This window comes from Pleurodeles waltl, chromosome 11 (assembly GCF_031143425.1).
Source record: "Pleurodeles waltl isolate 20211129_DDA chromosome 11, aPleWal1.hap1.20221129, whole genome shotgun sequence".
Lineage (NCBI taxonomy): Eukaryota > Metazoa > Chordata > Amphibia > Caudata > Salamandridae > Pleurodeles > Pleurodeles waltl.
Genome location: NC_090450.1, coordinates 320,595,078 through 320,609,734, shown reverse-complemented (window position 1 = coordinate 320,609,734; position 14,657 = coordinate 320,595,078). Strand labels below are relative to the sequence as shown.

Genomic DNA, 14,657 nt, shown 5'->3' with positions numbered 1-14,657 from the left:
GGTGGAAAACCAAACCATTGCAAATATCCCTGACCACCACATCCATAGAGTGTTGCCTTTGGATAGTGGGTGTGGTAACCTGGAGAGGAAGAATGGGTGTTTTATGTTTTCTGCTGATGTGAAAAGGTCTATTTAAGGAAACCCCCCTCTTTGGAAGTAAGGTAGGAGGACTTGTGGAAGGGAGCTCCCATTTGTGGACTTGTTACTGATACGTGCAGAGCAGCTCTGCAAAGTTCTTGTCTCTTCCTGGAAGGTATTCTGCTAACATGTGAATGCTGTGATGTAGATCCTTTTGCCAGATGGTCTAAGACAGGAGTGACAGATGTGGTGACTGTGTCCCTCCCTGTTTTTGCACGTAATACATGGCTGTCATATTGTCCATCTGGACTAGGACAACCTTGTGAGTGATATAAGGAAGAAAGGATTTCAATAATGGGTGAACACCGTGAAGCTCTAGGTAGCTGATGCAGAGACTCTGGTGTCTGGCGGCCCAAAGACCCTGGACTGTTGGATATAGCAGATGTGCACCACATCTTGTCTGTGATGCATTTGTTGTGAGAGTGATGTGGGGAACAGGGTCAAGAAAAGGTTGTTGGTGTTCCACCACTGCAGAGAACAATGACTGTCGGTCTATCAACATTAGATCTTCCAAATTACCCTGTGACTGAGACCACTGACGAGCTAGACACTCCTGTAATGGATGCCATTGTAATTTTGCGTGTGGGGACTATGGCAATGCAGTAAGCCATAATCCTTAGCAGGCACATAACCATCCTCACTGTGAGTTGCTGGTTTGTCCGAAACTGGGGCAATGTTCCTTGAAAGTTTTGAATTTGTGCAGGATTGGGGTAGGCTAACCCTAACTGTGTGTTTAGGATTGCTCCAAAATAATGTTGAACTTGTAGTCGTTGAAGGTGAGACTTGAAATACTGGCAGTAAACCCCAAGCTGTGGAGAAGATCTATTGTCATCGGAGTGTGTTGTTGGCACTGATAATGAGTGATGGCTTTGGTAAGCCAGTCGTCCAGATAAGGGAACACGTGGACATTTTGTCTGTGCAAATGAGGTGCGACCACTGCTGGCCATTTGGTGAACACTTGAGGTGCAGTAGTTACCCCAAATGGAAGAACCTTGAACTCGTAATGTTTGCCTGCTAGGACAAATCTTAGGTATTTGTGATGAGCTGGGTGTATTGGTATGTGGAAATAGGTGTCCTTTACGTCTAGTGTTGCCATAAAGCCACCTTGTTGAAGAAGTGGGATGACATCCTGTAACAGTGATCATGTGGAAGTGCTATGATAGGATGTAGTCGGAGATCTAAGATTTACCTGAAAGACCCCTCCTTCTTGGGGATCAGAAAGTACAGAGAATTTACATCTGAGCCCTGATGTTGAATAGGAACAGGTTCTATGGCTCCTTTGAGGAGAAGTGCTTGGACCACCGGTTTGAGTAATGTTTGATGTTCTTGTGTTAACCTGTCAGCGCAAACTGGAATGTTGGCTGGTGTGGTAATGAGCTCCAGGCAATATCCATGCTGGATAATGGTTAATACCCACTTGTGTGTGGTGATGGAATGCAATGCCGGGTGGAAAAGTTGCAGTCTGCCCCAACAGGTGTTGTGTGGTCGAGAGGTAAGATAGGGTAGTCACTTTGGCAGAGGGTGTTGCTCCACAAGGGAAGGCACCATTACCTTTAAGAGAAGATAGGGGACAAAGCTGAAGCCAAGTACAAACTCTTTTTCAATTCCGGTTTGTATAGTAGACAATGTTATAATACAAATTTACACGTATTCTTCGAGATGGGCTCCAAGCTGTGCCTGTGGATAAAAAAGGAAACAACTGAACAGCCAACACTTGCCTTGCCCCGTGAACGGCATGTAGGGGCTTTCTCAAGGCTGACCAAGCAAAGAATACCACCCAAAAGAAGCAATGAAATAAACACAGAGTAAACAGTGCTAAATAATGCAAATCCGAGTTTCATAAAAACAAACAAAAGTAATCTAAAAAACAAAAACAACAAAAAAAAAAAAAAAAAAAGGAAAAAAAGGCAAGCTAAAATCACAAAATAACAAATAACGTGTTCTGCCCTGTGAACGACGGGCAGATCTGGAGTTTTCTCAAGGCGAGGTATAAATAAGGCAGTTCATTGGATATGTTGTGATGAAGCATAGGAGGGCCTGGGAATTGTCAACACACCAATGGTTGTCAGACTAAGCTGCAACTAGTTCCCAGCAGCATCTATCAGCTTGCTCTCTTTATCTGGAAGCTGTGTATCTCCCCAGTGGCTTGGGAGATGGCCCTTTTGCGTGCTGTAGTTGCAACAAGAAAGTCCGATAGCAACTGACCTATAATGAAAATAGGGTCAGATTGAGCAGGGTTGTATTTCTTGTACACTCTACGTGTCATAACCCTAGGTCTAACAGGGTCCTTAAAAATGTCCTCAGTATGTCGCATCAGACCCTTTAGCATGGGCAAATACTGTGTGTTCTTGCGAGTGATGGACAGTGTCAAAAAGGAAGTCATCGTCCAGTGGCTCCCTGCGTAACTCCACATTTTGGAAGGCTGCCCTCACCATGACCTCCTGATAAGACGTTGCGTCCTAAGGGGATGAAGGATGAGCTGGGTAAAGATCTTGGTCATTATCTGTATTGGGATCGGTGTGGTACATGTCCCACGGATCGTCCTCTTATGGCCCCCAAGTCTACCAGTGTCCAAGCGAGATATCCCCAAGGGGACTTGAGGTGGAGATAATGGTGGAGAAAAATTAGGTAGTTGTGGAGGTAGTGGTGGAGGTGGAGGCGTGGAAGTAAGGAAGGGCTGTGGGCCTTATGCATGTTTTTCTTCGTAGCAGGAAGGGGCAGATCCAGTGCTTCCTCAAAAGTCAGCTTCTTCTTGAGTGGCAGAGGAGAGGATTGTTTGGTAAGTATGTGGCTATGTGTGTGTATGTGGATTTTCCATTGCTGAATGTCCATTTTCTCTAAAATGGGTTCGATAGGTGAGGTAGAGGCTGAGGAAGTCTTTGTAGGTTTCTACCCAAGGGTTTGAAGGCCAAAGCTTTAGATTGAAGTGGGAGGCACTGTTGAGGTGGAGGATGTCTACTGCTGGCCGGCACCAAAGGTTGAGTCAGCTCCAAAGGCTGATCTTGGTCCAAAGAGGTACATGCAAAGGTTTGGCACCAGGCCCGAAGGCAGGGCAACCAAAAGGGTTTTTCAGATCTGACCATGGCCAGGTAGCAGTGGTGGACCAGTGACATCAGATTGTGGGACCGTCAAAGCCGAAGTTCTTTTGGTCAGCTTAGGTTGGAAGGCAGGGGCAGCAGTACTCATAGGTTGAGCCGATGGAAGGTCGTCCTCCAAATCGCCCTCGAGTTCATAGATCAAGCTGTCTTCAAGAGATGGCCTTCTTCTTCGGCGGCTGGTTGCTCCTGGGTGTGCTCCTCACCAAAAAAGTTACAAGTATCGTCCAGGGCTTTGAGAACCATCTTGAGGTGATGAGCCTTATGTTCCCAGAGTGTCTTCTTCAATGTGAAGGATATGCATGTGTCACAGTTGGATTTTTTGTGGTCTGGGACAGAAACAACTTGCACACCAAATGTTGGTCTGTGTGCGGGGTCTTTGCGAGAACCGAAAGGGTGTGCAATCCATTACTAGTGTCACACTTTTAAAAAGACTAGTAACAACGTTGACGGTAGGCCCTGAAGAGGCTTCAGTCGAACCAGTGGAGTTCTTAAAGGAGGCATAAATAGAGAAAGCTCCAATAATAATATTGTTAAAGAGAGAGAGGAGAACCGAAGACTTGCACCTGAGTCAAAACACAGAGTGGAGGCACACACATTTGAACCCGATGGCGGAAAGAGAGGAAAGTGTTACTTACCCAGTAGACATCTGTTCGTGGCATGTAGTGCTGTAGATTCACATGCTTTGCATAAGTCCACCATCTAGTGTTGGTCTCTGAGTGTTGCCCGTTGTTTTTATTCGAAGAACCTTTGAGTCACTAGATCGAGTGACTCCTCCTACCATTGATACTGCTCATGGGCATCGAGTCCCTTTTTAGATTCAAGGCGGGTGAGGTAAGGAGTTTATAGAGAGTAAAGAAAAGAGATTTAAATGCAGTGTATATGCATATATATAATATTTACATAAGAATGCTACTACAACGACCACAGGCTTCCAGGAAGGAGGGAGGGCCCATGTGAATCTACACCACTACATGCCACAAACATATGTCTACTGGGTAAGTAACATTTTCCGTTTAATGGTATGTGTGGCTGTAGATACACATGCTTTGCATAGACTGTATGGCAGTCCCCTCCAAATAAGCAGTGGCTAACCTGTAGAAAGTTGGAGTAGTTTGAAAAAGTTTCCTGAGCACCGCTTCGCCAAAAATTAGCCTGTTGTCGTCCCAATACATCTACACAATATTGTTTAGTAAATGTAGGTGGCGCAGACCAAGTAGCAGCCTTACAAACGTCTGCTATTGGGATGTTACCTAAACAAACAATATAAGCAGCCATTTTTCTGGTAGAATGTGCTCTATTAGTTAACTACCTTTTGGCTGTAAGATAGCAAGTTTGAATACATTTGACTATCCATCTGGCTATGCCAGTTTTGGAAAGTGGATTGCCTTTATGAGGCACAGAAAAAGCTACAAACAGCTGTTTCCTGCCTGCACCAGACTTTCCTTGATGGAGGCTAGAAAGGCTTTCAGTGCCAGCCAAATAGCTCTGAGCTCCAGTATTTTGATGTGGCGTCTTACTTCCTCCGGAGACCAGAGTATTCTGATCTCCATCTCTCCTATAAGGCTCCCCTATCCCAGAAATGATGCATCTGTTCATAAGCCTCCATTGCAGGTTTTTCATAGATTCCTCTGAAATCTGGACCATGTCTGAGAAATTCCTGTGATACTGCACCTACTGGAACTTCAGGTCCCACTGTAAAGCTGGCATATGCCAAAGGGCATGTCTAACTACCAGGATGCAGGAGGCCATAAGGCCCAGCAAGCTCACAGTCAGTCTCACTGAAATCCAGGATAGAGGCTGAAACATCTATCTCAGCCTGAATATCCTGGACTCGACATTCAAGAGGATAAGCCTGAAACTGCATTGTGTCCAGAACAGCTCTAATGAAAGGGAGTGTTTGAGAATGAGTCAGTTGTGACGTTGGCACATTTATAATGAAACCCAGCAGGTGCAGGAGGTTCGCCATAGTCTGGAGGTGGGAGATGCCAGCCTGAGGCAAGCCTACTTTTAACAGCCAGTCGTCGAGGTAAAGGACGACTGACACCCCTGATCTCCACAGATGAGCTGCAACCACCATCATCACCTTGGTGAACAAACAAGGGGTGCTGGTAAGGCCAAAGGGAAGCATGGTGAACTGAAAGTGCTTGTAGCCTACGGTAAACCACAGGTAACGTCTGTGGGCAGGCAGAACGGGAATATGGAAATAAGCATTCCACAAGTCCAATCGACAGATGACCAGACAGTTGGCTAACTGACCCACAAGGCTTGTGAATACCGTGCCCTTTGCCACGCAAAGGCTGGGAAGCATGGGCGGCTCAGCGTCTGGGAGGGAATTGGGGAACTGATGTAGCTGGAGCCCCTCCCGAAACCACGAAAGGAGTGAAAGGCAGTTTGGGGATGACAGGGGCCACCAAGAGGCCCAATTACTTGGCCATAGCAAGAGAGTCCCTAAAGCGTTCCCGTGCTGAATCTGTTTTTTCTCTGAAGAGACCTCCGGGTGTCAGAGAATCAATGTGAAGCTACAAGGAGGCCACTTATTAATGCGTAGAAACATTGCTGTAATATTACCCGGATCCAGTCCAGAGCCTTGGAGATATTCTAAACATGAGGAATCTGCCGTTAGAAGTATAATTCGGAAATAATATCTTCAAACATGCAGAGTGTAGCCTGCATCAATGGTTCAAATCCTGAAGGAAAGATAGATAGTGGCTTATTCCAGAAACACTTCTGTATTCTGTACAAGACATGTTAACAGTTTGCAGTATTTTCCCCTCCTTTCTGATATGTACAAACTCTTCTTCCTGCCATAGAGGTATTTTGCAAGGATATTGAAGGCAACAGGTATTTGTCCTTATAAACCAATGGGAGTTAAGTAGATTTCCTAAAAATAAACAAGGTTTAATATGTCCATTTACATAGCAGGAAGAGGAGGAAAAGGGTGAAGAAGAAAAATACATTATCACCAATAAAAGCAGGAATTTGTTTAAACCAACATTATTGAATGGTCAAAAATTATATCCGGAGTTCAACAAATTTTTGTTCACCACTGACAGTTTGTGAGGTGGAACATAGCAGTAACTCAGAGTCCAGCTGTGGATTTGAGCTTCCAACTCTGAATACCTAACAGAATTCACACTTTAGTTTATACAAATGGGAAGAAGGTAAAAGTTTTCGCTATACAGTGACGTTGTGAGGAGTCCAACCCATGAAAAGAATGTGGTATAGATCTCACCTTTTACTGTTTTGACAAAGACACGTTTCTCTTTGCTGGGGTCTTTTTCATCCACAAGAATTCCATTAAAGATTCGACCAAAAGTACCTGAAAACAAAGCAGCAAGATTTAGTGGAGTACATGATCATCACTCAAAAAAGATAACACAGCGGTGTCATGCCTTAATTGATGGCGGCAGTTTTTGAGGCTTACACCACAGCTTCCTTAAAAAACATCCTTGTCTGCTTATAAACAGAAACATTGGCACCATGACACAAAAGATCCTGTTGGCAGCAGGAATATAAATCTTCATTCATAAATGTAGTCTCTCATGTCCACATAATGTACATGGATTTGATATGACTCTACGCCTTTAACATGTAGATGCATCATCTTAGAAAGGGTAGTATACACATCCTTAAGGTTTTCAGACAACAATAACCAAAATTTGCTAAATAAGCAACATTTGCAAAACAATGCCTCCTGAAAGAAGGAGGATAAAGCAGAGGATGCAGAAAGCTAACCAAAACTTGAACATTCAACACAGCAAGATGTTTGGCCCAATGCTGAGTCACAGATTAATTCTCCCAGTGCTCGGTGGACAGCCACTATTAAAAAAGACCTAATCTCAAACTTCACAAAAGTAATATATGTTTGTGCTCTTTCATTTCCTTCTGTGGCTTACCTACTGGGGAGAAGCTGGGATGCTTTACAAAATGAAAACATTTCATGTATGCTCAATGTAATAACCTAAAATGCTCATAAAGTGGTTTGCGAGACAGATATCAGCATATATGGTGGTGGGCTAAAGTCACTAGTGTGAATAAAATCAACACTATTGTGAGTCTTTTTTACCATTTCACTTAATTGGTAGCCTGTCAGTGGTAATTAATTCATGTTCCACTGTACTTGTGCTCCCTCCCTTCAAATTCTGTATTAAAAAGATTCTATCAATGTAAACAAATTAACAAATGTCAGACATGTAGATGGTTTGGAGTTAGGATTGACTCAGAGGGAGCTTTAGATCAGGGGTAACCATCTGATCCCTGACCTTAAAGGTAACTGTATCCTGCTACTAAGCCCAGCCGCTCACTTAATACCAAACAATTAGTAGATCAGATAGTATGAGAATGATAATCAAGGAAAACAAAATGGAGCGTCGGTTAGCCAACATCTATGCAAACAGGTAGCATCAGGTCGCTTTCTTAACTGCACTTTGCTTCATTATGAAGCATTAAGAACATGCATGCAGAATGAGTGTAGTGTAAACCTCATTGTCACTCTGCAGATATCTCTGATGAGTATATACCTGAAAAACAAATTAAAGATACTTTGGCAGTGTACGCCCAGGTTCTGAAAATCCATGCATTTTTAATTAGCTGTTGGAATGGAAAAGTCTTCTGCATGGTAATGGACGTGCACCCGTGTCCTGAGTTCCCAAATGTACTACAATTTGGATCCCTAATGCTGATTTGTTTTTTTTATGTCTGAGAGGCACGGATCATGTTTGTGCGCCATGACATAGGCCTGTCTTGGGGATAGCGGTGTTATTGGTCTAGGAGGTGTGCAAATCGCTTCCCTCAAAGTGGTGGAACGCTACTGCCTTCACCAGGAGTTAAGTAGCATGAGCACGGTGGTGGAGGCATGCAGAGTAGTTATCAGTAGGCGTGAACAGATCCTTTTTAACCTGTGTCATTGGCTCAAACCTTTAAAAAAAAAAAAAAAAAAAGTTGAGCTGCTGTGTGCTTAACTCACCCTTGGGCTACATCAGGTAGATGTAAAGTGCTGTACAGTATTCTGCACTGGTTGTATTGTACAATACAGTACAGGGACAGAGCAGTGTTGTGCAGTAAATGCATAGTGAGTGAATGTACTGAGTGTATGTATACCTGCAAAGAATACTGAATAGGTTGTATGATGTGTACATAGACTGAGCCCAAGTGTGCCTGTAATGGTACGTTACATGGAGGACAGTGGGTTCCATTTTGCGAAGTCCAGGCTGATGAGATAAGGATATGAGATTCTAGAGGAATCCCCCCCAGACAGATTTGTGTATTGTTGCATTCCTGTGAGCTGGGTGGAGCACAATGGGAAGGGAAAGTGTGTCCCGCTATGCATTTTACTGGGTGTTTTTAAGGTCAGTGAAAGATCATAAGGAAGGGGGCTGGACACATCTCAGGAAGGAGATAGGACTGATAGGAGAACCAAAGAGTAGGGCTGGGAGCCCAGGATTAACCTTCTGATGCGCATATCACTGCGACCAACATCCAGGTGTGAACTCTATTCATTGCCATGGCCTGTGTTGTGGAACTATCAGCTTCAGAGTCTCGTCTGCTGTGATAGCTGGCTTTTCAACAAGAAGTATAAGAGATGTGTACTTCAAAGAAGCAGAGCGCCAACATAAAAACTTCCAAGACTGAGACACTAAATCACATTTGTTGTCTGAAAATGGACTATAAGAAGGGGCGGTTGAGATCCCAAAAATCTGTCATCTGCCAATCAGCTGTGTGAGAAGGGGAAGCTCTGCAAGACATCTGTCTGCTGCAACGATCGGGTTGTTGCCCGTGGGCAGATTAATGTCAGTGACCCCCATATTCCAGGAGAGGACTGATGTGAAGATAGCCTTAAGCCTAATGCCATGAGGGAAGAGTAAAACCTGTGCATCCTTGTTGCAGTGACCCCAGAGCACATACGATCGCGCTTGGAACTGACCTCACGGGCTGGAGGGAGAGCCTGCACTTGGCAGGTGCTTCTGCACCTCCCACCTGTAGCTGACTCACCGCTTGAGAGTGCCTGTGGCATAAGCTGAACAGCTGCACGCTTCCTCACTTCTGTAGTAGGTAAGACTGCATACAGGGCGATTGGGTCCCACGGGACATGCTGCTAAGAACCTAACCACGCTAAGACACTTTAGTGTTTTTTGGTAGAGTCGGAGTGGACTCTTGAGCTAAGCCTACTAGTAAGGATTGTCTGGATGTGGCTACCAGCAAATGGGGAATAACCACACCTACATTAGGAAGGAGGTGAGGGGCACATTGATTTGCCAGTATACCACTACTAGAACCCCAAACTCAGGGAGAAATGTGTTATTGTTTATAAATGGCATACAATTTCTTTGAATTTGCAGTTAGAAGTAAAATACTTCATTATAAAAATAATTATTTCACTGGACATTGATTTTATTGACACATGTACATGCTCAGAGTCATGAGTCGTGTTCACTTACCTGTATTTGCATGCTCCTCCGCTACCCTGCCCCCCCACCCTATAAAATAAGCATTTGACTGTTCGTTCACAGCTATCACTGAGAGTGAAGTGCAAGTACAGAAGACAATACTTTGTCCAGTTGCTCACAATAAAGAGAAGGTTGGCTCTGAGACACCAGGAGTGAAAGGTCTCATCCACCATGGTTGGGGCTAGCTGCCCCTGTGTTTCCAGTGACCCTCAGAAAAGGTTCTGACAAGTGCTGGCAAGTGGTGGGCTGCTTAATGTTTATGAGCCTAGATACAGAGATGGCATTTGCCATTTCCAATTTGCACCAGTAGGGCAATAAGTCGTGATTTGTTCTTCTATGCACAAAAGTGATGCACAGATAGTAGAAAACACAGGGTAGGGAACTGACCTCAGCACCATGTCCAGCAATCAGAAGAAAGATTTTGCAGGAACGGTGGTGGAGGATTGCCAGGACTAAGGGCAGAGAGGTCCTTAATTTCTTTAGGGTTCAGTTTACAACACTAGGTGGAATGGATGAGTCTGTAGCTGACTCTGGGGCAGGAACCATGAAAGGAGCCTAGGCAGAAAGCGTTGTGGATTCAGGCTTTAGGATCCCCCTAGCATAGATCTATCCCAGATACACACCAAGCGTGTCCCCTGATGCATTTTCCATAGTTTCACTAAGACACTCAAGACCTTTAGTTTATAGAATATCTCAGGTGTCTACACCACTTTGAATTTCAAGGGGATCAATGTCACCAATATCAGGAGCAAATTCCTTGGGTGGGTTGAGTCTAGCAGAGACCATGAACTTGCAGTTAGCACTTCATATAGGTAAGGCTGAGGAAAATGAAAAGGCTAGAGAGTTAGAGAGAGACAGAGAGAGAGTCAGAGAAAGAAAACAGAGAAAGAGACAGAAAGAGAGCGAGAGAGAGATGTTAAGAATAGCTTACCGGGAAGAAAGGAGGAAGAAGGAGAGACAGGTGGAACGGTCCAGGAAAATAAATTGCGAAACAGAGGAGAAACAGAAAGAAATGGAGGAAAAACTGATTGAATGGGAGCAGAAACAAAAGGAAAAGGAAAGAAAGCTGAAAAGGGATTCATGGTGTATTATGTGATTGGAATGAATGGGGAATCAGAAAGGAAGCAAAGTATTTTCAGTCCCTTAATAAGTTGATGGTGACAGAGCGATGCAAGGAGTGCTCTACCGCACTTAGGCAATACCTGTCTGATCTGACAGAAAGAAGTCCAACAAACGTTGTAGTATTAGTTAAGTGTTTAGGTAACAGGGCTGGGACAGCACAGTTCGAAGACAAAAGAGGAGAAGAACTCTCCACAAACTGGAAGGTAAGAGCCACGGTAATTCTCATGCGACTCGAGGAGACCCGCGACACCTGGGATAGCAAGCATATTACAGGTGGGTGAAGGTACCCAAGAGAGGCCAGCTGTGCTTAACCTGGAAGCTATGGACATTTGGGAGAGGGATCCAGATGCTGTGAAGCACATTCAACCTAACACCATGGGATTTTTGCAGGAAGTTAGTTTCAGTGGCTCTAAGAGATATTGGAGCCTTCCACCCTATGGCTAAGAGAAAGTACCTTACGCCTGTGGTAATCCTCCCTGGAATCAAAGATATAGGTTTGCAAGCCAGTGGAGGAGGCAAGGAGTAGCCACTTGTCAGGGTTGAGATACAACTCAATGGCAAGGCGGCTATGATTTAAGTCAAGGTAACGGAAAAGCAAGGAGCAGGATATCTTTTGGGAAAGTATGTCATTGTCCCTGGCTTTATGCCAGAACCAACAGCCTTTATGGCTTGGACAACATCAGCTGTGTTGACCAAAGCACATGCTGCACATCAGTCTTAGTGGGATTGGGATAGTCTCTGATTTGCAGGCCCCAGGACAAGGTAGCTTGCAGGAAAGGGCAAACTCCAGAAAGGCAATGGCTGCGGAGTTCATCGATTCAACTCCAGACGGAGAGGAGTTTGAGACTCCTAAGGGAGACCAGTTCCTGGAGTCAGGGTTGCTTTCAGAGCTACGTTGTTTGTTAGCTGCTGGACGGCCTACCTGGGAAGATTTCCGCAAGGCACAGGACGGGTTCCCAGTGTTTGTGGGACTTCAGAAGGAAGCCCAGGAACAAGCTGACAAAGGAGTGGTAGGGAAACACAATGTTAGCTGGGAGCATAGTCTATTTTGCAGTGAACTGGTAACTCCTGATCCAGGATCTAGGAAGAGGCTAGTCGTTCCATTATTTCATAGGGCCCTACTGTTGTCAGAGGCTCATGAAGTGACCTTAGCTTGACATTTGGAGATAAAAAATAAAACACAGGAAAGGCACAATCCTCCGTTCTCTGTTTAATGGCCAGGGATGCGCAGAAACAAAGCAGTTCCGTAGATCCTGCCCTGCTCGTCAGATGAGTTGTAAGACATAAGGGAGGACTAAGGTACCATTACTGCCTCTACCAGTTGTTTCATTTGAGTGGATGAGAATTGACATAGTTGAAATGTTCAACCCCCGCTTACAGTCAGCAACAAGTATATCTTGGTTGAGGTCAATCATGCCACCATGTACCCTGAAACTGCATCTCTGAGGAGCATGACTACAAAGGTGGTAGAGAGGGCTCTCCCAGGCATTTTCTAGGGTCGGTTTTCCAAGGACGTTAATTTCTGACCAGATAATAAGCTTCATCTCTAGTTACATGACAGAAAATTAGGAGCAAGCAGGTATGACATACCACTTCTCTATAGCATATTACCCACAAACCCATGCTTTGGTGGAGCAGTTAAATATAACACTGAAGAGTATGATGGGAACTCTTCCAGAGAACCTCAGGAGGAAGTAGGATCTTCTGCTATCTCGCCTACTGCAAGAGTACGCAGAAGGGTTCAATCCCTTTGAACTTTTGTAAGGACACCTGGTGCAGGGTTCACTCACCTTAGAAAGGGGTGGGAAGTAACCTCACTCTCGACAGATGGATGTGGTGGACTAAGTGATTGCCTCAAAAAGTTGATGGCACACTACATAAGTCAGACAAAGGAAACTCTTCAGGCTAGCCAAGCGCTAATGAAGCAATGGTACAACCAGAAAGCTATGCTGACTGGGTGTCAGGAATGTACGTATGTATTGGTACCTAAGCCTATTTGTCCATGGACTTTGGAGGACAAATGGTGTGGGCTATAAAAAGTAGTTCAGAAGGTGTCTGAGGTAAACTACTTGGTAGACACAGGTGCTACAGGGGAACCCAAGAGTGTGTTCCATGTGACGGGGTACAGTTAGCCTCAGAGTTAATGCTTGAGCAGCAGGGAGATTGTAGAGAGGTGATGGGATGGTTTGCCAACCTCCTCTTGCTGACTCCAGGGTTGATACCTGTCTGTGTGCATGACAAATACAGGTGACAGTCTCACAGTAAAGGGCAGAATGGACAGAATTTCGGACCGTGTTCAGGGATGCATTAAGGCAGACGTAGCCAAGATGTTGGAACGGGGGGTCATTGAGATCTTGCAGCCCTTGGTCCATTCCTGTAGTTCTAGCACCTAAGCAAGCGTCTACTGACTTGTAGTTCTATGTGGACTACCAAGCCCTCAATTTGGTAATCAAAACAGATGCCCCTCCAATCCCAACAGGCGATGAGCTAGCGGATAAGTTAGGTACTGCAAAGTAATTGAGCCACTGTATTTGACCAGTAGACATTCTGGCACCAAATGCCAAGGAGAAGACAGCATTTTCTGCATTAGATGGGCTCTATCAGTTCAATTTTGGGTTGCAAAATGCTAACACCACTTTAGCAGAGGTTTGGTAGAGTTCTGTGGCCTACTTGGATGATACTGCACTGCTCATCAATTAAAGAAAAAGGACCATCTGAGGCACTTTGAGCAGGTGTTGCCTAGAATACAGGATGCAACATGGACCATCCATGCAACTAAGTGTCAGGTGGGGTAGTCCTCTGTAGTATACATGTTGCATAAGTTGGGGAACAGGAACATTTGTCCCTTGGATGCCAAGAATCACTCTGTGAGGGACTTGGAAGTGCCTACACTACCCGGACAGAAGAACGAGTTACTTACCTTCGGTAACGACTTTTCTGGTGGATACATTAGCTACCTGTGGATTCCTCACCTCATGAATACTCCCATGGCGCCAGCATTCTACGGAAATCTTCTTACTAGTCTCTGCACGTCGACGAGGACGTCACTGTCTCGCACGCGACGCCGTCTGACGTCATACAGGCAATAAGAGGTCCTCGACGACGTGCGGACGTCAGTACCAATCATTTTTTACGTGCATGAGAACAACCAGGCAATGCAATGAAAGAACAAAGCAACATCCATTATATTGTAAAAATACACCACATTGTATGAATAACTGTAAATCTTTTTTATGTACATATATATATATATATATAAAACTCTTTCTTTTTAAAAAATATATACACACACCAAGTATATACATAAAGATATATACACATATACCCATATATATATATAAAAAATATTATATATATACATCTATTGCACCCTCAAAGATCAAGAGGAGCGCACTCAAGGATTACTTGGCAAGACCATAAAGGCAACGGGGAGGCGGGTGGGACCGTGAGGAATCCACAGGTAGCTAATGTATCCACCAGAAAAGTCGTTACCGAAGGTAAGTAACTCGTTCTTCTGATGGATACAACTACCTGTGGATTCCTCACCTCATGAATAGAGTCCCAAAGCAGTACCACGCCCGGCGGTGGGTGCCTAAATGGTCAAACCAAGAAATCCTGCAGCACTGACCGTGCAAAATGGCCGTCCCTTCTAACCTCAGAATCTAAACAGTAATGTTTTGCAAAAGTGTGAAGGGACGACCAAGTTGCGGCCTTGCAGATGTCGACCACAGGAACACCTCTGGCTAAGGCCGAAGTGGCCGACTTAGCTCTGGTGGAATGAGCTCTAATGCCCTCAGGAGGATCCTTCTTTGCCAAAGAGTAACATATTTTAATGCAAAGAACAACCCACCTG

General features: G+C 44.7%; 1 protein-coding gene across 4 annotated transcripts in view; it reads right to left on the bottom strand.

The window, feature by feature from the left end:
• RYK (receptor like tyrosine kinase) overlaps positions 1-14,657 on the bottom strand; it is a 630,333-nt gene that overhangs the window by 175,810 nt on the left and 439,866 nt on the right. For all 4 annotated transcript variants that reach the window (XM_069213581.1, XM_069213579.1, XM_069213580.1 and 1 more), the window contains exon 9: positions 6,469-6,555. In XM_069213581.1, coding sequence (XP_069069682.1) covers positions 6,469-6,555 — 87 coding nt within the window. The remainder of the gene's footprint in view (positions 1-6,468; positions 6,556-14,657) is intronic.